Raw genomic sequence first — 25803 nt, forward strand, 5'->3', positions numbered from 1 at the left:
GTTCTTTAGATCCATATTTGCTTCCAGCATCAAATTTCTACAGATGAATTGTAGTTTTATGGTTGCTTGTAATTCAATTCAAATCAATGAAACACATGGCAGGGAATGACAGCTAATCTCTTTAATTTACCAATCAGTCACCAACACGCGTGTTCTGTGAGCCTAAATTGATCTCGGTAATATTGTGTGGGCTCGTACTATGAACACTATACAGTATTGCGTAATTGACGTCCTCTTTGATATCGATGTTACTTACAACATTCAAATGTAAACGTTGTCTCTTGAAGCATGAAGTCAACCCACGTTCCCTTTCAAATACAATTTGCCAGAGAGTGAGTGTTTAGTTTTTAATCTAATAGAGCTAGATACGACGAACAAAATATTCAAGCCAATTCTCATTATGATGCCTTCTACACCAACAAAAAAACAATGCAAGCAATGTCCTGGTTCTGGATAGAATAAAATCAACCGTCATTTGAGCTCAGAATCTTTATGCACTATATCATGTGGTCAGGTGGCACTTTTGAGGAGTTTGCATGTTTTCTCCTGTACTTCCTCAGGATAGGCTCCAGCCAGCCGTGACCCTGATAAAGACAAGTACAATGGATGCTTGGCAGTTGTTTTGCATTCTTTCCAAAGTGAACACCGTTCGGGCTTTTCTGCCACATTTGGGATTCCCGCTCGCCTTCCTCCATACACCGCACTAACAATGCATCTGGGTAATTGACATCTTGAGATGCTCTCTCTCTCTCCCCCATTACAAAAAGCTCTTACTGTAGGTCCACCCCTTTGAAAAACTCCCGCGGGATTCATTGCACTGTGGCGTTGTGCATCAGGCCAAATTAACCAGGCAGGCGGTTTGCGAGTGTGCTCTACCGGCGGGAAGTCGGCCGGTGACACAGGCGGTAGTGGAGAGATTTGGTTTCAAACGGGAGGCTGATGATGCCTAAGTATATGGAGGTTTGTTAAAAGGCAGCTTTTTTTCCCCCTGAGGTTCAAGAGCTTGGTTTTTAAGATGCAAACACTCCCTGCGTGTGTGGTTGGTCTCCCACCACTCTGACTCCAATTTCCGTGATGAGTTGTTCTCCCTGCACTTCCTGTTGGCTGATCCCTGAGTGGCCTCCTCCTGTTCATCATCCGTTTGGCAGAATGTTGTCACATAATCACATTGTCACTTCCACTTTTATGGCTCATTTCAGAAGAAAGAAGTCAGTAAATATTTGAGAGATTGGAAGGCTGGGCAGCACATGTGCCTGGTGCAGTCTTTCAAAAATAATGTTTTGATTGCTGGGGGTTTTTTTTTCAATTCAAAAAGAGGACATTTCAGATTGACAGTGCAGAAAACACTAATTATGATTCACTTTCTGGTTTGGGCCGAAGTGTCAGAAAATAGGCAGAAAATGTGATTGTTTTCTAAAATTAAAGCATTTTTTAAAAATTCAACACCAAGATACCAATCTGCTCCATGGAGGACAAATGCAATCAGAACATATTTTCGCTTGAACGGATGAAATTCTTAGGACTTTGATAACATTCAATAAAATAAAATAAAATAAAATAAATGCTAAACTAATAGTTGACAGTTCAAAGTAACTGGAAAAACACTGAAAGTAAAAAAATGTTTCTATTGTTTTTTGAGTCACCTACCACATTTTTCTCATATCAGAACTTTTCCACATGACAGAACTTTTTTTTTAATCTTAATGTAAAGTTTTTTATGTGGAAAAATGTGACTATTCTCTTATTTCAATTAGTATCTCCTATAATGACATTCTTGTAGCATAAAGATGTTCTATTGCAACTTAATCATGTACCATTACAAATAATTTCAGTTCAAAATTGGCAATTATGGCCCTAATTCCCCTTACGTTGAATGTTTCACTCTGATGTTCAGACCACAGCATTTCTTTCCATCATGGGCTACGATCAATGTGTAGGCATGCTCATCTCGTAGGCAGTCAGAAGTTGCACGACCACAATGCCTTTCCTCATTACTAAAGAAGACATACCACCTTCATTTTCATCCGGGCTAAAAACAAACGAATTAGGTTCCACTCGATCTACAACAGGAAGTCTAATGGTCTACATTTGGGATTTCGGCCACCCACGAACGGCCAAGTATGAACATGTATTTGGTCATGGATCACATTACAATGAACTGACCACAAACATAATGGATCCACTTAAGAAATGACACTCCAATTGAACACACACACACACATACACTGTCATTGCGTGACCGCATTATCTCAAGCATTAATGCTGCCAAATGTATTGAGAAGTGGTCCTATCGTATGTCGCTGTTATTGGCAATTATGCTACACTTTGAAATGTATTACAATGCATTTAGAATGACGGCTTGGAATCAAATTTATTTGATTTGTACTTTATGTGATGTTTAACACTCGGTCTCCCAGAATTCTGCAACTACTGGAATGACCATAGCAGTCATTTTGACTGCTCCAATATTATTTGTAAAATTTTTTGATTTGTATTAAAAAGATCTACAAAAGATGTACACAAAAGGCTTGTTCCTATTTACTATTTAAAATTCTGCGTGTTATTGAACACCTTTCCTTTGCCAAAATAATTCAACCATGTAATAATCCATGTGGTTTATTTTAAAATGTTTCTCGGACAACATGATGGTGGCACAAGTGCACCCTAGGCTGCCCACAAGAAAGGGCACTCTATTATTATTGTGATTATTATTATGTGAAACCTATTGAACAAAGTCTGTTGTCTGTTGTGCAAATGCATACACTGGCATTGGGCGTTTGTGGTAAATGGAAAATGAGAATGAGGACAAAGAGGGAGGGATACTTTCATCCCCTCATTTGCACAGAGGAAGGGGAGGTCCAGCGATGGAGTAGCAGAAGAAGTGGGACAACCATCAGCCACATCTTCAATAAATTTCAGCTGAGCCCAGGTTAGTCTTGAACGAGAAGTCCGTTTGTAGCGAGCCAGTTCCCGCATCTTTTCCACAGAAATTTTCCATTGAGAAGTGAGGGTTGGTTTCCAGCAAGACCACCATGGTGTGGGGCTGGGTTACGGACTTTTTCACCTACGAGACCACCAAATCTGTGGTGGTCAAGAGCTGGTCTGTGGGCATCATCAACAGAGTCGTGCAGGTCTTCATCATCTCTTACTTCATTGGGTGAGTGATTGGGGGCAGCCACCGTGTCTGTGCTGGTCACTCGGACGGGCACGTTCGCAGAAAATATGACATTTCATGTTTAAAAATAATATTTGCATTGCGAGGGTAGTGCAATCTGTGACAATAGCCTTTCTTTTTTACTTGACAACTATGACAATTGCTTAAGTTTAAAATGTTTTTGGAAACAAAGAAAAACATGATCAGACAAGAATTGTCTCGTTACCTTGATTCAACTTTGCCAATTACCGCAACTGCTACCCTGGACCGAAAAAAATACTTTTCAGGAGCACTGTGCTATTTCTTGAAATTGATATTGTGACAAGAAGGTAAAAATTACTTTTCCTATTCGGCTAACATTATTATCATACTACATATTTCTAAATACTTCTTTGGCAGTGCAAATATATGCAAGATTTCTTTGGCCACATTGGAAAGCACAGAAGAAAGCTCTCATTAATTGACATTTTGTACCAATTTTCTTTCGGTTGTTTTTTGGGAATGTGGGAAGAAACTGGAGTTCCCAAAATTTGCTGGGATAGGATCTAGCTCACCTGCAAATTTTATGAGGAGTATACATCCGCTAGATAGGCGGATGATTGGATTAAGTCAACAAATTTTAATCAGTCAAAGTTTGTGACAGTTGACTATGTGACATCAGTGATATAGTTATAGTAGTGGTAGCGTTGAAACATTGATTTTAAACACTCCATGCAGCTGGGTGTTTATCCACGAGAAAGCCTACCAGTTGTCCGATACCGGCATAGAGTCATCCGTCATAACTAAAGTGAAGGGCTTCGGCTCCCATCAAAACCGCACCATGGATGTGGCCGACTACGTCTTCCCCCAACAGGTATGACGACTTTGACTTTTTTGCAAAGGCAAAATGTTTGTTACCTCGTCAAGTATTCTCATTGGTGTGTGTGTGTGCAGGGTGCAGCTGTGTTCTGCATCATGACTAAACTTATCATCACGGAGAATCAGTTCCAAGGAAAATGTGGAGAGGTGAGGCAATAATTTGTTTTACCATTGTAGTGTTTTATATTTTGCACTCCTGATACTCTTTGGGAGCCACAAGTTGTGCGATGAACCCAAACAGGGAATCGAGTGTATCACGTAACACAATAGTCACTTTTTTTTAATTCTGTCTACTCACGGCATTGTTCTCCAGGTTATGTCTCATGAGTCTTTAATTTATATAAAAACACTGGTCAACAAATTCTTAGGGGAACCTCTCAAGTCAAAAATAATACTGTCACTGAAGCATACCATTGGCAAAGAAGAACTTTCTAGTGGAGAAGTGAAATAGAAGATTGTGCAGCACAGATTTGAACGGTCATGAAAGCATCTTTGTTCTGCCTGAAACATGGTCAGCAAACCTGGACTAAATTTGATCATCAGAGATGCAAGTGAAATTTTCTTGGATGGATTTTTAGAGCTGGTTCCAAAGCTTCTTCTCATTCAGGTTTTCATAATGTCATCATGCTTCTTTGCATGTTTCAGAATGGGAAGAGCTACAGCTGTGAGACAGACGACGACTGTGAGCAGCATATTGATTCCATCCTTACAAACGGTAAAAGACATTTTCTTTTTGTGGAAATGATGACAGCAGAACCTCCAAAGTCAAGCCCAATCGGTTCTGTGATGCCAGTTGGCTTTCAAAGTTGTTCTCATTTCAAAACAGATTTCCCTTGGGAAATTTTGGGACATGAAATTGTTCCAGCCTCAAATTCTTGCACAAATAAAACGCTTTTGGTTTGATGTTTTAAAGTTTTTTGTCGTTTTAAAAGCACTAGCAAGATTTGAACATAGGCTTCTGTCGTCTCACTTCACTAATCCCTCAATTCCCCCCTCTGATGCGCCAGGGAAGATTACTGGTTTTTGTCTTCGCAACGAAAACGAGTCCAAAGGTCAGTGTGAGGTGGAGGGATGGTGTCCCGTCGAGAATGACAAGATTCAAATGTGAGACATATCTCTCGAATGTGCTGGAATGTGCGCTTTGCTCTCTTCTCATCCTCCTTGTGTCCTCATGCTCCTGCAGTGAAGCAATGGAGGACGTGAAACACTTCACGATCTTCATCAAGAACAGCATCCGTTTCCCTCTCTTCAACATCACCAGGTAGGTTGCATTCGTTTGTCGCACAGTATATGACTTTTTACATCGTAACCGACTGGAGCATTTCTCCCCCAGAGGAAATTTTCCATCCAACATGACGTCTAGTGAGATAAAGAGATGTAAATACAACCCCGACACCAACCCCTTCTGCCCCATCTTTGCTGTGGGCGACATTCTGGAATACACTGGACAGAATGTGACCAGCCTGGCTACAGAGGTCTTCCTCAGATTCATTATTTTATTTTTCTGGGGTCAAATTAAGCTCAGTGAAAATGTGGTTAGCATATGCACATTGCATTTGGGGTTTGAATCTGGACTCCGGCCTTCCTGTGTGGAGTTTGCATGCTCTCCCTGGGATTGCTTTCTGAAAATTATTTTCCTCCACGTTTAATGAAACTGCTTTATGATGTTTTATGCCATATTTCGTGTATTACCCGCAATATTTATCTTGTGTTGTGTCTAACTTCTCTGCCTCTCATGATTTCATTCAAAGCACATTTATGTCCGGCCTCCTTTTCCAGGGTGGTGAAATTGGAATAAATATTGAGTGGAAGTGTAATCTCGATCTGGACATTGAGTATTGCGTGCCCAAGTATTCCTTTACCCGACTGGATGCTCCTTTTGCCAAAAACGCCATCTCCAAAGGTTTCAACTTCCGGTAGGTTGCTCATTCGCTCATCCCGCGCCGTTTCATTCCCTTTTCTGACGTTTCTCTTTATGTAGGTTTGCCAAATATTTTAAGACGCTGAACGGTACTGAATATCGGACATTGCACAAAGCTTTCGCCATCCGCTTTGATGTCATGGTCACCGGCAAAGTGAGTCAGTTGATCACCGTGGTTTGAAGTAGCACTGTGCACCGGAACTGTATGCAAGTACATTGTTGAAGTCATGTTGAAATTGCACTACTTACCTGATTAACGTCCCCGAGATTATTTGTGTGCCCCTCAGCAGTCCTAGAAATTATAGACGCACTTTTGCAAGACTTTGATTTCCTTATTTTCTGGTTTTAGGCGGGAAAGTTTGACACGATCCCAACATTAATCAACGTGGTCGCTGCCTTCACTTCCATTGGACTTGTAAGTTTCCAAATCATGAAAATGATCATGCTTTTTATTCAGTGTTGCCATTATCTTCACTTGAGTTTCTGGTTTTGGCAGGGTACAGTTCTTTGTGACCTCATCCTGCTGAACTTCCTCAAAGGAGCAAAGCAATACAAGGCCAAGAAATTTGAAGAGGTAAAAGCAAGCATGACATTGAGCTCACAATCGCCTGTAATCTGCGTTTTGTAACTTTTTTTCCACCCACGTCTTTAGGTGTCGGAGGCTCAGATAGAGGCTCAGATGGAAGCATCCCTCGCTCCGAGCCCCAGCAGCCAAATGTCCATCAAAGAAGTTATGAAACGCTCCTGCGACTCTGGAGCCCATTCTCTGGCCACTGCTGATCAGCCCGTTTGACACAACAGAACCTCTTGCTGTTCCCACCAATCATTAAGTCTTTTCGTGACTGTGGATCCTGCAGATTTTGTTCAATAAGCTTAAGGAATTGTGTAAAGACGGACTGCACATTACGGAGTATTTATGATAAGCAAATCAAGACGTAAACATGCAAGACCAACGCCCGCAGGATTTTGCCCTTTTGGTTGGAACTTTGTTAGAGGTGTTTCTAGTAATGAAACTCAGAGGGGAAACATTAATTAATCGTTAAATCATGTTTTTAATTGTTAACTCACAAGATGCATGCAGAAGAACAAACTCATACACAACGTCAAGAATCACTCAATGAGCCACCCAATTTTCTAACACACTACATGAACCAAACCACAATTGTACGACAAAACTTCAACTCACTGAAGCGCTCAGATTCAGTGTTGGGAAAATAAAGATAAGCTACAGAGTTATTCTAAGTTAAAAGAGAACTAAAATTTGAAAAAACATTGCGATAATATGCCCCCACTATTCTAAGCACGGTATTCTGCTTGTGTTGGTGGAAGAAAACTTTAGCAGATGAATCCACCCGTTTTTCATCCATCTCAGAGGGCAAGCAGGCAATTTGACAATTGACCGCCCTCTGCTGTCGACCGACCTTAACGTCGGTGCCCTCCGACTTGTATTGTAAACGTCACGCAAGCAAACCCAAAAAACATGCAAGCCGTACAGCACAGGTAACAAAACAAAAATCACACGCTGAGGTCGAGAACATAATTTATTGTAAATAAGTATTGCAGTAACATGAGGTGCTTTTCCAGTCGCACCTGTATATCAGCATAACCGATTTTTCGCCCTTTTGGTTATGAACCCAAGCAAACTCCATGCTATGACAGTTGTCTCTTGTTTGCTTTGCTTAAATGAGTCATTATAAGAAGCAAGGCATAAAACATACTTGCAGTAATTCCTCTCTTCGTGGCACAAAATAAATATTGTGTGTCTTTGTCCTCATCGTTGTTTGGACATTGTGACAGATATACACAAGAATGAGCTCCCTCCACTTCTTTGAACTGTGCTTGTATGTGTGTGTCTGTGCGTGCATGAGCGTGGCAACTTGAGGCTTGAGATTTCCAAATGGACCATTATTAGTCGCTCTCTGGTCAATCATGGCCGGCTGAGCCCTAATGGACTAATGTGAATTTCCCTACTTTGTTGAGTAGAAAATTGCATTATCACAAGGAATTTCTGTTTATTTGTCACATCCACAATTTCATTTCAGATAGTACTAACATGATTGTCTGTTATAAACACACGGCAAATGTTGAAATGGAGACGGGCTCCTTTCACCAAGTGGCTATTAGATCAACTAAGATGCTCTTTATGGCTCTGATTGGGATTGAGCCAAGACACTGACTGTGAAGGGAGGCCTCTGAAGAATTGACAGATGTTAGCCACAAGGTTTGATGCACTAATCTGATCACAGCAATCAAGATCATGCATATAAAGGAAATGACAGTACCATTAAGTACTCTAACTCACTGAATGCTTTCTCATTGTCACTGAAACCAATCGGAAAGGCATGAATGCAAATGTAAATAATATTGGTTATTTCGAGCTTAGGTTTCCGTGGTGGAGCTTGGATTGTAGCTGGTCGTAGTCTTTTAAAGGGCAAGGAGCTACGTTTTAATATGCATTAGCATATGAAAATGGATAGCAAAACCTCTTATTGTGAGGTAAAAGAACTTGAGTTTGTAGGGACTCATTTTTAAAAAATAGATTGATAATAAAAATTATGATTAACAATCAAAACCAACGATGCAAACGTGCCCATTAAGAGACTAATCAAATCTGGTTTACTGTGATCTAATGTCATCATTTAATAATTTTCCAGATCTGTCAGAAATGCAGGTCTTCATTGCATCATGAGGTGTGGCTAAAATTGGTTCCACTCTTCAACTCTGATTGTGGGTCCTCATGATTAAACTTGAAAGGGTAGATAAAAGTCAGGCTGCCTGTCTTGCATGTTGGACATGACAATAGTTGTACTTTGCTGTCTTTGGGAAAGAAGCATCTTTTACTCAAGACAAGGACTTCTTGCTGCTCCTTGTCCGTCTGTACTTTTTTGTATCCCGCCTTTACTCATTAGCGTTGCACAACTTGCACGCGGGTAAGCTGGAGTCAAGCCTATGGCAACTGACATTTGGGCAAGAAAAGGGGCGCACCCTGAACTGGTTGTGACGTAATCACAGGGCACATAATGTTACCCTCTTAAAATAATGGGCTAAATCATAGGTGTCAAACAGGGCACATAATGTCACCCACTTAAAATAATGGTTTAAATCACAGGTGTCAAACTCCAGGCCCGGCCGGGGGCCAGGTCTGGCTCACAACATCCTTTTATGTGGCCTGTGAAGGTAAATCATAAGTGTATGTTTCGTTTCCAGAAAGTTGTCTTCGCTTATAACAACTTTGAGATTTTTCGAGATTTTTTTTCTTTTGCCTTAAACATTTCCTCAGCATGCTGGCCACTTCAGCTAAAATCTGCTACATCCTTACTTAAAAAGATAGAAGTCAGAGCACTTCAATCTTTCAATTACCAAGTAACCTAATGAGTGCATAGGTTGTGAATGGTAAGAGTGAAGACTAACCAAAAAAAAAGCTGAGCAAAAAATACTTTTAATAAAGAAATAAAATTACAAGAAACAATACTTGCATTATCTCCATCAGCAAATTCCTTCAACATATTGTAACATGGGCTGCCACTGTCATAATGATGCAACACTCTCAAAGCTTATTGGAGCTTTAACTTGTCCACTAAAATAACAATGACTCCTCATCCAAAAGAAAAAAACTGATATCGAGCAAACAACAAGTTCAGGTGGAATAACGAGTCCTTTTAGATTATAAAAGATGCTTGAGTTTTGAGATTTTGGTGAACATCCTTGTAATAAGGACAAAGCCGCATGGTTGCGGCATATAGCTCACGTAAGTTTTGAAATAAGTGCCACTTTGGTGGAGGCATCCTGGAGAACCATTAAGGCAAGTCATAAGTGCTTACAGTATTGTGAGGCAAATAAAATTACACAAACCAGTCACTTGGTACCTGTTGTGACCCACTGCAAGACACTTGAGGGACGATTAAATTATATATTGCCCGCTTTTGTGTTACTAAATATTAGAAATGTCTCTTAGTATGTACGCAACTACAAATATTGTTCATTAATACTGGCACTATCAATCCAAACTGTGCATTAGTTTCAGAAAGACCATGACATTGTTAGATTGTGCAAGTGAACACAATGAAGTGGTGAGTGTGTTTTATACATCGACCAATCACGAAATTATGACCATCTGCACAATATAATGACATGAGACAAAGATCTGTATCAAAAATTCTGTCTTTACACAGCTAATTTTGATTGACACTGACGGAGAGGTCCCTGTGATGTGAAATATGTCTTTAGATAGAAGAGCGTAATTATATGTTCCGTTTAATGTATGACTGGAATTGATCTTACTGGCTTTTCAAGCCACGATGAGAGGCACAAGAGTTAACAAGCTTCAGGGACTTTCATCAAAGGGGTGGCAGGCTCGTTCGCCGCATCACCTTCTCACTTGTGGGTTTAAATAACGACAATAAAATGTTCTGTTAATTATGTCATCAAGAGAAGATGTATTTTGGGGTTGTAGGCAACTGGGCCGAGTCATAAAAAGTAGGCTAACTATAGCAATAGCTCCACAGTTCAGTACTACTTCTACTACTTCTCAGTCTTTTGCATGTTTTCAGCAATTATTTTCAAATATATGTACTATATTGTATTACAAAAACAATTTAGGAGTGCACTTTTAATGGTATTTAATTGAATAATGTTTATCAATGCCGGTGTGAATTGCAGTGGTGTGGAATTGCATGGCATCATTTAGGAAGCTAGAAAGATGTAGAGGTATACAAATAGATAGATGGATGCAATTCTATGCCACTGCAAACAACCATAATAATAAACATTGTTCAGCTAATACCTTTTTGTTTCTGTTCAAATGTATACACACTGCATAGTATTTTATTAGATCCCATAAATAGGTGTGTCAACGTGTAGTTTAAATAAATGAGTACAAGACAGGTTTCACTGCATGGCTATCAGTGTTTCTTGCCACTGTTCCTTTTCTTCAGGGCCCGTATCCATGCAGGAAGAGCAGGTCGACGTGTTGGCTCCTCCTTCTTTTCCTCTGCTGCTACATGCTCCTCATCCTCCACTTCTTCTGATCCTAGTTCTGTTCCGTATTCGTCCTCTGAGTCACAGATATCCACATTCACATCAAGCGGTGGAATCACCTGAACTGTCTCTGCAAAATGAACTCGCCGGTTGGGCTCCACTCGTCTCTGAAGCAGAGGAAGAGGTATCCAGTTGAGAAAAAAAAAGTTTGAATTCACTTATTTGTCAGTGCATTCTGTCACATACATAAGAGCAACAAAATGAAACCAGAACCTGAATATGGCCTACTGCTAGAGCACACAATCAATGCCTCCACACAGCATTTACCATGAGCCTTAATTTCTTTTAATAGTGTCACCATACATTTCGTAATGCTATTGTGGATGTGCATAGAGTTTTAATAATTGAATAAATCTGAGTCGAGGACACCGCTCCTCTGAGTTTTGTGACAAACAGCGAGATTCGCCGTGGGGTACTCCACCTCCGAATTCCTTACCCTTTTGCTTTCCAAGGAGGAATCTGAATTGGTGTGTCTGAGGATTCCGCGGGGCACGGGACCACAAGGAGGAAAATGGGAGGGAGCAGGAGATGCGGAAGATCTGTTTGGGTTCAAGAAGGGTGGGGTGTCATGCACCTCTGCATCGCCCATCTCATGGCTGTTTGGCAACTTCTCTGCAACAAAAGAACGAATACAGTTTCCACCCATAACTTACATCCATCATATCCTCACTCCTATATATGATTTCAGTTCTGACCTTCCAGTCCTTGTTGTCCCTCTCGTCTGGGGCTCATCTCCGCTGATTGATATTGTCGCTTCCGGTTGACTCGGTTGGTCGGCGGCGAGTCATCTAGAATGTCTGCACGCTGGAAGATAAGCGTATAGGATGCAAAATATGATTTATTCTTACATTTGTTCGGCAATGCAGTGATTCCCAACCAATGTGAGAACTCATTAGGAGTGTCCTGAGAAATGATCCAGATACATGTCATTTTTCTGAAACTGATTTACTACAGAATACCTTTATGCTTATCTGTCTATCTGTGTAGTGACAGGCCGAACAATGAAATGCTGGCCCACAAGATGGTAGAGGGTACAATGTAAAGAATGTGCCGCGGCTCAATAAAGCTTGGGAAACACTTTGTTGCTATATCATTCATTCTTGTTGGACTGCACCATGAACAGTTCAGTGGTATCTAACCTCAACAGTGGAAGTTCTTGCTTGTGGGAGTCCCTCCTGCTTCTGTTGCGTTTGAGTTTGACCTTGTTCCATTGGCTCTGATTGATCAGTTTCACTGTCCACTGTGCTGTTCTGCGTAGGTGTTTCCGGAGAATTCGCTCTGACGGGAACTGGCAAGTTACTACTGCTGAACCTCCGCTGCCTGTTCAACCCTCCTGACTGGTGGCTAGCAAAAACGGACGGACCATTATGATTTTGTTTAGGCGTGACATCCAGGCTACTCAGCGTCTTCTCCGGTGTTCCCTGGGCAGTTGAGGAGACCGACAAGTCAGCATTAAGGAACTTGGCCCACTCTTGGCCCGAGACAATCTCCTCCAGCAAGCTGCCTGAGCTGAAGGCAAACTGAAAGTCGTCACTTGATCTGAAGGAAAAGAAAATCAAACTTGAAGTTGCAAATACATGACAATAGGCGCTTTCCTACAAACGTAAATGATAAGTCTGGTCAATGAAAGTGTTACAAAACAACGCAAAAACAACACATCCCGAGCATTTTCATTTCACTCATTTGTCAATTGACTGTTGCACAATTACCGTAATTTTCGGACTATAAGTTGCGGTTTTTTCCATAGTTTGGGTGGGGGGGGCAACTTATACTCAGGAGCGACTTATATATGTTTTTTTTCACAAATTATTACTTGATCATTAACACATCACTTACTTACAAGTATAGTTGACCACTTCACATGTTATTTTTAGTATAGTTGATCACTTCACATGCTTTGATAGCTTTATCTTGAACATATTCAAAACATGAAAAATAGAGAGAAAAAATCAAATAAAATAATTAACACTTTAAAGCGCCATATCCTCTGGACATGTCCTCTGTCACCAGGATGACATAAAGGACGAGAAATTTGATCGATGGATTTAATGATTTGGAGTGACACAAACGGTTTGATAATATTGTTGTTTATGTGATAGTTATTTAAAATATAGTTTATATATCGTTATATGGGCCTGTGGAATAATTTGAACTGCGGCGCGGCACACGGCATTGTTGACAAAGGACGATCGATGGATTTAATGAATTGGAGTGACACAGATGGTTTTATAAACGTGTTATTTATGTAATAGTTTTTTTTAAATAACTGAATGTTACGTCAGGCCCGTTCTCAGCTCCTCGTTTGTGTTTGTCACGTTAGCATACCGTATTGTTTAGCCTGTTGTTGCTCGTTCATGTCTGTTCTTGGTGTTGGATTTTGTCGAATAAATTGCCCCCCAAAATGCGACTTATACTCCGGAGCGACTTATATATGTTTTTTTTCACATTTTTGGGCATTTTATGGCTGGTGCGACTTATACTCCGGTGCGACTTATAGTCCGAAAATTACGGTACTTGAGTACGCCTGTGAGTGTTGTAATTCATCCTGGCATTGAATCAATCTCAACTGGATTGTTCCCGTTGTTTTAGGAGCTTGTAAGTGACTAGAGTGTGATACACATCAAACAAAACGACGGAAGAAAATAGCCCAACGATATAATCACAGTGATAATATGAAAACATTTCACAAACATCGTACATATTTCGCTTTAGAGGTTCAGGATCCGAAAGAACTTTCAGCTAGTGTTTGACAGACTGCTGCAATCAATTCAAGTACAGTACTGCAGATTAATCACCTGACAAATGCATCAATCGCGTCATCCTCTGATGGCGCGGTGGGGTTTTCACCGCTTCCTGCCAATGGGAGGTTCCTTTCTGTGTCTTGATTTAATGTGCTGATAAGATGGCTTTGTGTTGAACTCTGGGGATCATAAAGAGCATTTTAGACTCGTGAGTGGAAATGAATTAACTATCTATAACTCACCATGCTCGTCCCATCCTCCTCGGACTCCTCTTTCCCTTTTTTGCCAGGCCTTTCCAGCCATCTCTCCTTGAGTTTCCGAGTCCATCTCCTTGCTTTGTTTTCTGATGATCGTTGGTTTCTCTTGGTCATGCTGCTACCTTTATGAGGAATCATATGCATGTCTCTCCATTTAGACAAATCTCCAAATCCTCCATTTACAGCATGAAATGGTTTATTCCCTTGATTGTCCACAGTAAAATCAGTGCTTCCCCATGACCAGTCATGGACATTGTGTTGAAATCCACGGTCTGGCTCTTTATTTCCAAATATGTTGTCCTGTTGCACCCCGGTATCCGTTCTTTCCGAGGAAGGAAGACCTTTTGTCGACAAGTGTTGTCCTGTTGACGAATTGGAGATCTGAGACAACGTGATGTTCGTCGACACCTTATCGACACCCGTGTGGCTCTTGTCTCTTTGGGGTGGGAAGAGAAGGTGACTTTTGTATTGTTCAAAGCCGTGAAGTCTCTCTTCAGCTTTGGGGCTAAGAGTACTTTCCACAGAAGATACCTCGAATCTTTTTTCAGGATCACCAAACACGAAGCCATTTGTAAGGGCATCACTTTGTTTCTTGCGGTTTTGGATCGATCCCACTCCATCTGTCGCCCATGTGGGGGCAGGGGCGAGCAGTTCACCCGGATGTTCTTGTGCATGCCTTTCTCTTCCAGGCTGGAGTTTCAGTCTCTCCAACATGGACTGCAGTAACGCCTGACTGTTTGGTGGATTGCTCAACTGAGACATCTAATTAAAAAATTGTAAGACATTAAGTCCTAAAGCGTTCACAGATGACATGAAACAAAACACACCCATACACAGTTCATTCAGAAAAGTGGTTGAAAACAGAGTAAATGTTGTTTAAAAGAATCTCTGAATGGTTGTTATCCATTTTGGACTTATTCCAGTCGGTTTCCATGATTTCTTTACCTTTTTCTCAGACTTCTTCAGCAAGCATAATAAATCCACCGTTCCACAAGTGAGAGCTTCTTATCATACTCTATCTCAACCTGTGCATATTTTTTGCCCCTGATTCTTAGCCATTTTTGTCGATATAGCAGCTGAGTCAAGCTCTGGTGTCCCTAGATTTGTCACGTTTGTCTTTCTGCACAGGGTCCAGTGGCTCCTCTCCACTCAAGCAGTCGCACGCACCCAGTGATGGGAGGAGAGGCAGCACGTTCCTGGTGCTTGGTGGAACGCCAAAGCTGACTAACAAGAAAGACCGGTGAGGTGAGATAATTGGCTCTTGACAACAAGTGCTCTCTCACTTTATTTTTTTTATTTATAGTTTTATCCATGCTTTCAGCTGTGTGGTGGAGAGAGCATCTTGAGAGCACCTGATACCTATTTGCCTTGGGTGTTTTATATATTAATAGTAATAATAAAATGTCAAAGTGTGCTGCTTTGTGGAACAAAAAATATAAATAGCCTCTTTATGGAGTTGATTATTAGGGATGAGTCGGCCTCTATCGGCTATTTCTTCATAGTGAACTTGTGGAAACCTTAGTGAATGATTGACTTTAAAATGACATTAAGTTTGCCATTCATAACAGAAAAAAAGAAGTTTGCACTAAGCATCTTGAAAATATTATCATTATTTAAAATTGTTAATACAGTTATGTTATGCTTTGTTTCAATTTTGTAGAAGTAAACCGGATTTTTGTTTGTTTTTGAGGGGAGGTTTCACATAAGTTTTTAGTATATGACACAAGTATATGTGGCTAGAAATCAAACTAGAAAATGACAAATGATGTTAACTGAATATTATCCAATGTTTAGTTGGAAAAAAAAATAAAAAATCCGAAATAGTTTATGTTCAAATTGATAGATGGCCATTTATTTCATGAGGTTTGATGCGCATGCGTATGGTAAAAACACGCCCTATTTGATAGTCTGTTATTCCGATTGGTCCACAGGGCGGAAGTGATTTGTGGCGGCGTAAACAACAGATGCACAGTGTGATTGTTCCAGTCCGGTCATTTCTAGATTAACAAAACAAAGTATCTTCCAAAACATACTATGACTACGGCATACGGAATACATTCTCCAGCTGCGCAAATCTCTGCTGTTCCTCCTTAGTAGGGAGCTTGCTCGTTTAGTTGCTAGTAAAAGGACTGTTCTTATAGAAATGGACTGCGTTGTGACGAGTGGAAACGTGAAAGGTAAACGCTTACATTCATTTCATGCCTTGCTGTTATTATTTTTTTGCAAGCTCTAAGTATATTCTCTGTGCATATACCGTCCAGTATTGGCCAAAGCCATCCACTCCTTGTCCAGAATTGGAGAGGAGCTCTACGTCGAGCCTCAGAAAGATAATGGGGTAAATTTCGCCAAATGATTCAACTTCTCGCAGCGAGACACTTTCCATATTATGAGTGCTGCTGTTCTGAATGTATGCTGTTTTCTTTCTCTTACTGTTCTAGCTCGCTCTGCGGTCTGTGAACTCTTCTCGGTCGGCTTATGGTTGCTTCCTGTTTTCGCCTCTCTTCTTCAGCAGGTGCAGACCATGGGTAGACTGTGTGCGTGTGTCCATGCGTGGGATATTTTGACACCAAGTGTCCCTCTCCTTTTGTTTTTGTGCAGGTACATTGTCCCCAATGGCCATGCCTTCCGCTGCAGGATGTTAATAAAGGTGTGTTAGGAAATGAAAGTTCCGTGATAATGTTGCAGTCCATAGTTCTGAATGTCTTTTCGTGTATATGTGCATCTGTTGTGTATGTGTGCGCACACGTGTCTCTGTGTGTTTGTCATATGCAAATATCCAGAGCGTGCAGGCAGTATTCAGATCGATGGCATCTCTGGAAAAAAATGTGGAAAAGTGTCACATCCATCTGGATGAGCAAAAGGATCGCCTCATCTTTACACTGCATTGCAAATACGGTGCGGTCACGTCACCTCCTCCTCCCCGTTGGCTGACATTACGCTCGCATGAGTGAAACAATTCATCATTTCATTCTGAGATTTCAGTCTCCGTTAATTTGCATACCATCACTGTTTTGCTATCGCCAGGCCTCTTGAAGACTTACAACCTGTCTTTCCAGGACAGTGAGAGCTTACAAGCGGTATTTGATAAGGACAGCTGCAGAAATGTACTTCGAGCCATTCCAAGGTTTGTTGTTTCACACCGATACCACTTTTCATACTGAAAATACTTACTTTACGTTTGAGTACTGACTGATACCAGTTACCAATACTAGATAATAGAGATGAATCTATTAATCAACAGCTAATAGATTATTAAATTAATCGACTCTTATTTTTGATCATCATGAAGAAACTGCAATTGGCACATAAACATCTGAAAGCAATAGAGAAACTATACAAAATGAAATTCATCAAGTGTTGCCTTGTCTTTCTGAGGTTGCTTCTGGACACAGTTGCACATTTCTCACCATCTCTGGAAGAAGTGACTCTTTCTGTCAGCGATGAGCGAATGTGGCTCAGAAATCATGTGGATGAGGAATTAGGTGATTCCCGAGTTTTGTTTTCTTACGTTATATTGATTGTCGCAATCGTTCTTAAAATGATGTCAAAATGGATTCGTCTGTCTTCGCTTTCATGTTGAGAGTTTTTTTTTTCCCTCTCTCTCTCTCAGCACATTCCAAGGCCATGTTTACCGAACTGTGTCTGGCCTCCGACGAGTTTGAACATTTTGCTGCCCAAGCTCACATCAGCATAACCTTCTGCCTAAAGGAACTACGGGTGAGAGGAGAACTAAAGAGATTTTTTAACTGAGTCTCATTTGGAAAAAATAGGAGAGCAGGGTTAATTGACGTCATCTCTCTGGCAGGGTTTGCTATTTTTTGCTGAGAATACAGGTTTCCCTATTTCCATGTACTTCGATGAGCCGGGCAGGTATGCATGCATGCATGTTCACTCAAGAAGCGATGTTAACTGAATGGACATCACTGTCGTTTATTGATACGTGCCTGTGTCTTTGTGTGGGTATGTTTCAGCCCTCTTGTGCTCTCGGTATCAGACAGCGTCCTGGAAGGAAACTTTGTGCTGGCCACGCTTTCAGAAAATACCAGAAACGAAACAAAAAGGTAACAGACATCAACCAAACTTAAAAAATGTCTAACTTCTTCATTCTCATCATCTTTCCTCCAGTGTCCCTCCTCCTGACGACTGCATGAACGACGACATGGACTCCTACCTCATCGCCATGGATACCAGTATGGTGGCAGGTCCATCCACAGCGGACTCCACAAGTTCAAAGCGGCAGATGGGAGCTCATCACAGGACAGGGCTGCACAGTGAACAAGAGGAGGAAGAGGAAACAGCAGAAATATATGAGCCACCAAATAAGAAGGTGCGTTTCTCCACGTAAAAAGTTCATTTCTCCACTCTCCATATAAACACGTACAATGGGTCCCTAGAGATTTTAATTTGTTCCGTGACCACAGTCGTAACTCAAAATTCGTAATAATTTTCATTTGGAAATACCTTTAATCAATTCCAGACTCCCCTCCAAAAAAACAAGTCGTGTGTTTTTTTTCAAGTTAGAAAAATAACATTATAATTTTGTACTTTATAAAATCATATACTATTGAAATAATTGTATGCTTCCATCTAGTTTGTGTGCCTTGGCCACTGGGGTCACCGCCTGAGATGGATTTTAACATGTGGCTTTTGCTGCTTAACTCATATTCCACAGTGCAATATTTATTATCGAATCGCCGATTGAGATCACGGAGAACATTTTAATGTATAGACAAGTCTTGCAAAATTCCCTTTAACAGCCTCTTTTTTTAAGAGTTGTTCACTATATCCCAAGGGACCACTTTAGTTAGAATATAACATTGACTAGAAAAATAAAATGCTCTTAAGAAAAGTCTGATGAAATTCTGACAGTTTCTCTTTTCCTGTTGTGTACTGTCACAGTTCTGTTCCTTGTTGTTTGGATCGGTGCTTCCGCTGTCGTCTCAGATGAACACTCAGCGACTGAGCACTCAGCGACTGAGCAACCAGGAAGTGCTCGCCAGTGACAGTGAGGACGACACGTAACTAGACTGACTGTGCGTTGAAAAAATTCTTTGTTCATTTTCCATTTCTTAAGTGATAGCCTGAGATAACGTTGTGGAGAGCACCTGCCCGTGTAAAGTATAAACTTATTTTTTTATTGTTATTATTATAGGGTTACATTGTGAACTGGCAATCATGTTGAAACTAGACATGAAGGACTTTTGAGTTTCTTTTGCAAAGATGAAAATATTTTCCTCAAAATAAACCAAACAAAAGAAAGATAACAGGATTCTGTTCATTTACAGTAGCTAAGCATTTGAACTCATTAACCCAATTTGAACAAGAAGCAGAGGATATACTAAAAGTACGCTTCAGCATAAGAAGGGGAACATTTCATTGTCTCTCTTTGCACCTGAAAACTTTTTCCTCTCGTTTGTGGTTTTCTCCTCTCTCTTTGGTTTGCTTTCTTTACCTCTTTCTCTTTGTTTTTCCTCAACTTTTCATCCTTTTTGTCCTTCTGTGCTTGCTTACGCTGCCACCACCTCCTCCTCTCCCTGGAGTTCACTTGCTCCTTGTCCTCCTCCTCAACCAGTATTTCCATACCATCACTAAAATCCTGGATCAAGATGGTGGGGATTTGGATTTTAGCTGTGCCCTCCTCTGCGTACTTTTTGGGCTGCCTGCGGAAAATACTGAAATGTTTAGCCGGCTCAGGAGGTTTGCTCTCATGAGCACTGTGGTCCGGAGGTTTGGCATTTACGCTTTGAGCAGCGGGGTCAGTGAAGAGATCTTCTGACAGGTGTCGCGTTAATTTTGAGCCGCGGGAGCCGGAGGACTTACGGATGCAAATGTCACCAGAAAAGTGGGGTGCCCCGTTCACAGAGGCTTGTTTCAGGCAGGGAATTATTTCCTTATGTGATTCTTTTGGTTCATTTGTGTTGTTGCTTTCTGTCTGACAACAAGGAGAACATGCTTCACTTGTTCTTTCTATCTGATGGATGCATTGAAGCGAGGTCATACAGGTCGTATTTGTGGAGCAAAACCTGGCACGATTTTGAACGTCATCTAATTGCTGCTGCATGGTTGCGTGTTTCCCGACCTCATCGTTTTGAGTTTGTGCCAGGACGTCAGTTTGTCTCTCGGTCTGCGCTTCCAGGTTGATTTCTGTTAACGATTCAGTCCTGTGGTGGTTTTCTTCCTGTGACAAGCTCCTTTCAATCACCATGACAACATGCCTGTTGACAGCTTGAATAGACTTGTCCTGATCCAATTCTCGACATGTTTGGAGCTCAGACGTTGCTATTTCATCAACTGTGTCTGTCTTAGCCACATTGTTCATGCCTAACTCTGATTTTGTGGCATTCATGTTTAAAGTTACCTCCGCTCTAGGTTTTGTCGCAATCTGATTTCTTACCTCATCTATACAGTCTCCGCGCATGTGTATGTGGTCTTTCTTTGGGTCCTTGCAAGAGGTGTGTTCAACAGGCAAAGGACGATTTTGTCCATTTGTACATTGGGTCATTTCTGTCATCGCACTTGCCACTTTCTTCTTTTCGTCAGAGTTTTGTCTGTGTTTTGCTTTATGCTCTAGTCCCATCGCCAAATTCAACTCATTGTCACTTCTCCAATCATTTGCTCCCATTGAGTGATACCTTGTAACTCCTCCCCCGACCCTCTGTACTCTGACGTTCCCCCTGCTGCTCCACTTCTTGTGAAGAAGCGAAGGGGACAGCGACAGGTGGGAGGCCGAGCGGGCAAGAGGCACAGAGAGGTTTCCCGTCTCTCTTGCTTTCCTGTCCACCTCCGCCTGGTTCAGTTGAGCCCTCTCCCACGCCATACGGTATCCATGGCAGCGACCTCGAGGGTCAAAGGTCGATGAGGGTCTGTCTTTTTTCCACTTTGCCAGCTCCTTCTCTGTGTGTTTCTCCAAATCACTGGAGGAAAGTGGCACGGCACACACCTGCAATATCAACATATTTTTATCTGATTTGTAAGAGTAAAACTATTTATGATGATAGATAACCGTGTTTATGTGTGTTTAAACCTATATACACTACCGTTCCAAAGTTTGGGGTCATCCAGACAATTTAGTGTTTTCCATGAAAACTAACATAATTGCACAAGGGTTTTCTAATCATCCATTAGCCTTCTAACACAATTAGCAAACTCAATGGACCATTAGAACACTGGAGGGATGGTTGTTGGAAATGGGCCTTTATATACCTATGTAGATATTGCATTAAAACACAGACGTTTGCAGCTAGAATAATCATTTACCACATTAACAATGTATAGAGTGTATTTCTTATTAGTTTGAACGTTATCTCATTGAAAAAATAGAAATTTTATTTAAAAAAATAAGGACATTTCTAAGTGACCCCAAACGTTTGAACGGTAATGTAAACATAGTATGTAAAATGAAAATAATTGTGCTCACATTGCCTGTTTGCAGGAAATGCAGTCACTAGTTAAAAGTAATCGTTAAAGGGCTCATAAAGTTGTTAACTTGGTAACATTGACTGCACTTTTGTAAACTAATTTCTCTGTTTGTAGCTATGCAGTTAGTGTGAGATGTGCAGGTAAACCAGGAATTATGGAAGCTGCAACAATTTTAATTAACTGATCAAATTGATTAATCGACCAGCCCTTATTATTTTTTTCATGAATTTAGGGTGTCCCTTGGAGAACATCACAAAAACTGAAACGTCCCAATATAAAAAAGATTCTCTGCCATCCTGCCTAAAGGTCCTGTCAATGTCTCATGCCTTACCTCTGCTATGAATGCGTCGTCCTCTTTTTCGACCTCACACCTGACGTCCCTCAGCCTCTGCAGAGTCTCCATCTGGTCCTGGCACTGCTTTCTCTGTTCGGCTCGTCCCAGCACGCGACGCACCAGCACTACCGCCACCTGCAGCAGCACTCTCACCCCTGGCAGCACAAAATGGGTGTGACAGGGACACACACACACACACACACACACACACACACACACACACACACACACACACACACACACACACACAGAAAACCATCTCAAGTGTCTTATTTTACAACCAAATCCTGTCATAAGGCAATTGGTATTACGCGTTTATTTCACAAGTTACTAAAGCAAAAACAGTGGAGCTTTGGCACCATCTTGTGGCATCCTGGTGCCATGGAACTATGCTGAAGTGAATTGAGGAGCTTTTTGTAATGTTTTGTCGTGGGCTTATGGCAATTATCGGCAATTGTAAACCTTTTAGCAAACATCAGGGGTTCACTGTATTAAAAATTGGTCCAGAGACCCCTGTTACTTTTATAAAAGTCATTAAAAAGTCAATTGTCCACATGTCTCCTTTAAAGGATCATTCCTCCAATAGTGTTGAGCAAAACTGAGCATTATCCTCTCAGGTCTTCCGGACTTGTGCGTTATTGTATCTCGTGAAATTTTGCAGGTAAATTTTGAGGCACAGCACTTATTTCATGTTTTGTCAGTGTGAATCAGGAATTTACCATTGCAGAAAAACAGGTCCCACACTCGGAGGAGAGCGTTGAAGGGTAGATGGCGCGTGAACAAACACATCAACCAATCTGTGGCAAACATGAGGGGCTCCACCTCGTGGCGCCGCAGATGTTTGTATGCCGATGGACACGTCTTTTTCAAAACCCAGGTCAGCATGGTTGCATCGAATAAGACTCCCTCCTGCACCACACGTGAAGTTCATATTTATGTCCTAACTGGTCTAACAATTATTATTTAGTTACTTCAAATAATGTATCTTTCTTCCACTGTTTGAGCCAGCAATGTTTATAGAGAAGCGGAACAATTAAATTATTTCCCAGTGTCAACACACATCATTAATTGAGCATATGTTCCTTGGGTCACTACACGTTGAGAAACAGGGCATACTCACCAATAGAGGACTGTAGTACCCAGGTAGGTAGTGCTCACTAATCTGGACCAGACACCAAAAGGCCTCCTGCCAGGAGTAGCTTTCATAAGATGACATCAAAATCGCATTTGACATTTTACTGTATGTGCTAATTAGACAATTATAATTGCAACTACCTCTGCAGGCATGTTCATCAGGAGAACAGCGGCCACTGGCCCTTGTGCTTGGCAGTAACCTTCCCCTGGTTGGTACTGAGTGTATGCTTTTAACACCTGGAACAAACCTTGCTGCCTAAATGCACATGAAACACCATTACAATCTGATAAAGTTGCCTTTGATGGGCTTCATGTCTTTTCTGTATAACAGCGTCAGAGGAAAGGTCCCGTACCCATGTCCGTCCTTGGAGCGGAACATCTCGTGGAACGGAAACTGTCGGTCCAGATCCCTGTTGATTATGTCCACCCACTTCTGCAGAGCGACTTGTGAGTCCAGAGACTGACACAGAAAAAAAAGCCAAAGTAAATAAATAGCGTGATTAACTAAAAGATAAATCAGTGAGAGATGTTAATTGAATTTAAACTAGATTGGGTTTTTAAATGTAATACATAATCATTTTGAGGATTCACATTGAAAATCGCTCATTGCTGCATGCATCTTGAACTTTTAGTTGTATGTTTGACTGACACGGTCATGTTTTGTTTTATACCTGGAAAAGTGGTTTGTTTTGGTCCATCCTATTGGTGGCGCCGCACAGCAAAGGCCAACACTTTGCTCGAAGAGAAGTTGGGATGCCTTTTTGACACTGCACTTTGATCTGTGGAAAGGTCATATGGGTGTCTACCAGTATGACAGCCATTCATCTTAATTTGGAGCATTGAATCAAACTACACACCATGTTAGTCTTCTTCATCAAGATGCTCTGCCATTGGTCTATGATGTTGATCCACTTGGCTTCCCTCTGCCTGACTAATTGAGGATGTGGACCCACAATCCTGATGACAAACAAGCAAATGACATTTCACTTCCCTCTGAAACATCATGAAATGCCATCATGTTAATCACGTAAACATATAATCACAAAATAGTACAGAAAAACTGAGCCAAGGCATACAAGAAAGAAAAAGAGATATTTGTCATCAGGTAGAAGAGCATTGAGCTGACTGTCACTATACGTCAGTGGCATAGATAGATGAAAAAAGGTGAAACATTTATAAATAAATAACTTCCTGGCCAATTTCGGTGACATTGGACAATTTCCAGCTGTACAGTATAAGCTCTCAAACATGTTCCAATGTCCCAAGACATTCTGCTCATAGCATCAAACTAAGTATTGTACTAAGTATTGTAATAAAACAGTTGTGCAGTGTTGCTGCTCGCAAGACTTGATTTCAGTGCTGAGCCCTCCAGAAGTAGGACAGGAAACAGGAAAACCACACGGCGGCAGTGCGATGGCTCCATGGTTACAGGTTAGGGTGTTGTCAGTCACGACTCCGAGTATGAAAACAAATACCTACATATCACTTGGACTTCAGTTGTGCGTCAGCTTGGGTGACGTTTAACTTTCTTACTTCCATGAAACGCATATTTATTGTTAAAAGCTTGTGCTAGTTATGTGCCCCAAAAAACGAGGGGGAAAAATACACTTTGCTGATAATCATGTTTTTACTAAAGAGCACAATGTGAATTTCAAAGTCCATAGAGCCTATGGCATAGACCATGCAAGGATGTGCAACTGGTGACCACACTGAATGGCACCTTGATTTAAAAAACAAAACAAAAAAACAATAGTTATTATAAACATGTTTATCATCGTGTTTTAATGAAAAATGCATATTGGAGGTTTATCAACCTTTTTTGTAGATGATTTTGCGAACTAACACCCATGGTCACGTTTACTGGCAGTGTACCACTTATTCAACAAGTTTGGGGGTTTAATAACATGTACAGTAATATATTTTTTCCCCCACTGCAATTAGAATAGCCGTGAATTACATTCTGACCTGGGCCCTATCTCCCACAATATAGTTTTAAGTAGAAATATCCAACACTAGATGGTAGACAGCTTGATTGCACTTGCACAGGTCTTGTACCAGAATTTGAGTAGGCCTAACCATTTTTGGCAGATTTGGAATGACATAGAAAATAAACCTAGTACCTCAATAATATTACACTTTTTACTGAGTTGTTGACCTAACTATCACGTTTTGGGAATTTTGGTGGAAGCCAGGGTACCTGAAGAGAACCCACCCAAACACACGGAGAACATCCTGAGATTTGAGGGAACTGTGAGGGAGATGACGTGCTAACTACTAGATTGCATTCCTTTGATGTCATTGTTTGAAAACAAAAAAATCATAACTAATCAATTAATCAATATCTGCTTAATGAACATGAACAGTCAATCAGAAGTGAGGCTACCAACAATCGCGAAGGAGGAACTGCTTACCTGGTTTCAGATCCATTCAACACTATGAAGCCAAAGCGGTCTGTCTGAAGTTTAGGACTGAACCCTGACCCCGCATCAGATCCAGAACTTTCCTCATCACTGGACATATTTAGACCTCCACGACTCGATGTCCTCAGCATTTCATTGGAAGACGAGATGAGAGATGATGAAACTTATTTCAAGCTTTGAAAAATACATTAAAAAAAAAAAAAGGTTCAACCTTAAGCATGTAGTCTTAGAACACTTCCCACCTTGGAACTAAACAACATAAGAGTCGTTCAACATACATTTAAAAGGAATTAATTACCTTCTGGCATGTCCGCCCTGCTTCATCACTGAAAGTCACTGAACTGAAGATGACTGAGATTCTGTGGCAGTGGAAAATTAACAACTTCCTCTTCTCTCTGCTGCCATCTCCCACTGTTGCTGACGCAGGGCAGGGTCTTGCCTCAAATCTACTTCTCTGTAACTAAACCACGTGGGTTTTTATGGAAAATAAACTTGTCAGGGGCATATTTTTTGCTGGAAGATGACACA

General features: G+C 41.0%; 4 protein-coding genes across 9 annotated transcripts; 2 read left to right on the top strand and 2 right to left on the bottom strand.

The window, feature by feature from the left end:
* Positions 1-2857: 2857 nt before the first annotated feature.
* Positions 2858-7707, top strand: p2rx3a (purinergic receptor P2X, ligand-gated ion channel, 3a). The gene is made up of 12 exons (XM_037261444.1): positions 2858-3157; positions 3872-4007; positions 4088-4159; positions 4658-4727; positions 5020-5116; positions 5196-5273; positions 5346-5487; positions 5792-5928; positions 5994-6087; positions 6283-6348; positions 6430-6507; positions 6586-7707. The coding sequence occupies exons 1-12, from the start codon at positions 3033-3035 to the stop codon at positions 6724-6726; spliced, it is 1236 nt and encodes a 411-aa protein (XP_037117339.1). The 5' UTR covers positions 2858-3032; the 3' UTR covers positions 6727-7707.
* Positions 7708-9355: 1648 nt separating this feature from the next.
* On the bottom strand, positions 9356-15158 carry zgc:113229 (uncharacterized protein LOC550612 homolog). Of its 2 annotated transcripts, XM_037261434.1 has the most exons (7): positions 14914-15157; positions 13954-14730; positions 13766-13890; positions 12110-12509; positions 11666-11774; positions 11407-11582; positions 9356-11077 (listed from the first exon to the last, which is right to left on the bottom strand). In XM_037261434.1, the coding sequence occupies exons 2-7, from the start codon at positions 14728-14730 to the stop codon at positions 10835-10837; spliced, it is 1830 nt and encodes a 609-aa protein (XP_037117329.1). In that variant the 5' UTR covers positions 14914-15157; the 3' UTR covers positions 9356-10834. The 2 variants fall into 2 exon arrangements, with proteins under 2 accessions (XP_037117329.1, XP_037117330.1); XM_037261435.1 differs by having other exon boundaries at positions 11407-11585; positions 11711-11774; positions 13954-15158.
* A 739-nt stretch (positions 15159-15897) lies between these two features.
* Positions 15898-19227, top strand: rad9a (RAD9 checkpoint clamp component A). 2 transcript variants are annotated; one of them, XM_037261445.1, is made up of 12 exons: positions 15898-16145; positions 16230-16303; positions 16407-16480; positions 16567-16615; positions 16749-16863; positions 16993-17092; positions 17344-17450; positions 17579-17685; positions 17774-17838; positions 17940-18029; positions 18094-18295; positions 18868-19227. In XM_037261445.1, exons 1-12 carry the CDS (start codon positions 16112-16114, stop codon positions 18988-18990), a joined length of 1140 nt encoding a protein of 379 aa, XP_037117340.1. In that variant the 5' UTR covers positions 15898-16111; the 3' UTR covers positions 18991-19227. The 2 variants fall into 2 exon arrangements, with proteins under 2 accessions (XP_037117340.1, XP_037117341.1); XM_037261446.1 differs by lacking the exons at positions 15898-16145; positions 16407-16480 and having other exon boundaries at positions 16281-16303.
* Positions 19060-25801, bottom strand: tbc1d10c (TBC1 domain family, member 10C). Of its 4 annotated transcripts, none has more exons than XM_037261416.1 (11): positions 25574-25801; positions 25267-25449; positions 24203-24310; positions 23713-23812; positions 23527-23634; positions 23209-23315; positions 22997-23111; positions 22842-22907; positions 22441-22630; positions 21719-21876; positions 19060-20908 (listed from the first exon to the last, which is right to left on the bottom strand). In XM_037261416.1, exons 2-11 carry the CDS (start codon positions 25404-25406, stop codon positions 19307-19309), a joined length of 2694 nt encoding a protein of 897 aa, XP_037117311.1. In that variant the 5' UTR covers positions 25407-25449; positions 25574-25801; the 3' UTR covers positions 19060-19306. The 4 variants fall into 4 exon arrangements, with proteins under 4 accessions (XP_037117311.1, XP_037117314.1, XP_037117312.1 ...); XM_037261419.1 differs by lacking the exon at positions 24203-24310 and adding an exon at positions 25068-25142 and having other exon boundaries at positions 25574-25799; XM_037261417.1 differs by lacking the exon at positions 24203-24310 and having other exon boundaries at positions 25574-25799.
* Positions 25802-25803: the final 2 nt, after the last annotated feature.

This window comes from Syngnathus acus, chromosome 10, assembly GCF_901709675.1.
Source record: "Syngnathus acus chromosome 10, fSynAcu1.2, whole genome shotgun sequence".
NCBI lineage: Eukaryota > Metazoa > Chordata > Actinopteri > Syngnathiformes > Syngnathidae > Syngnathus > Syngnathus acus.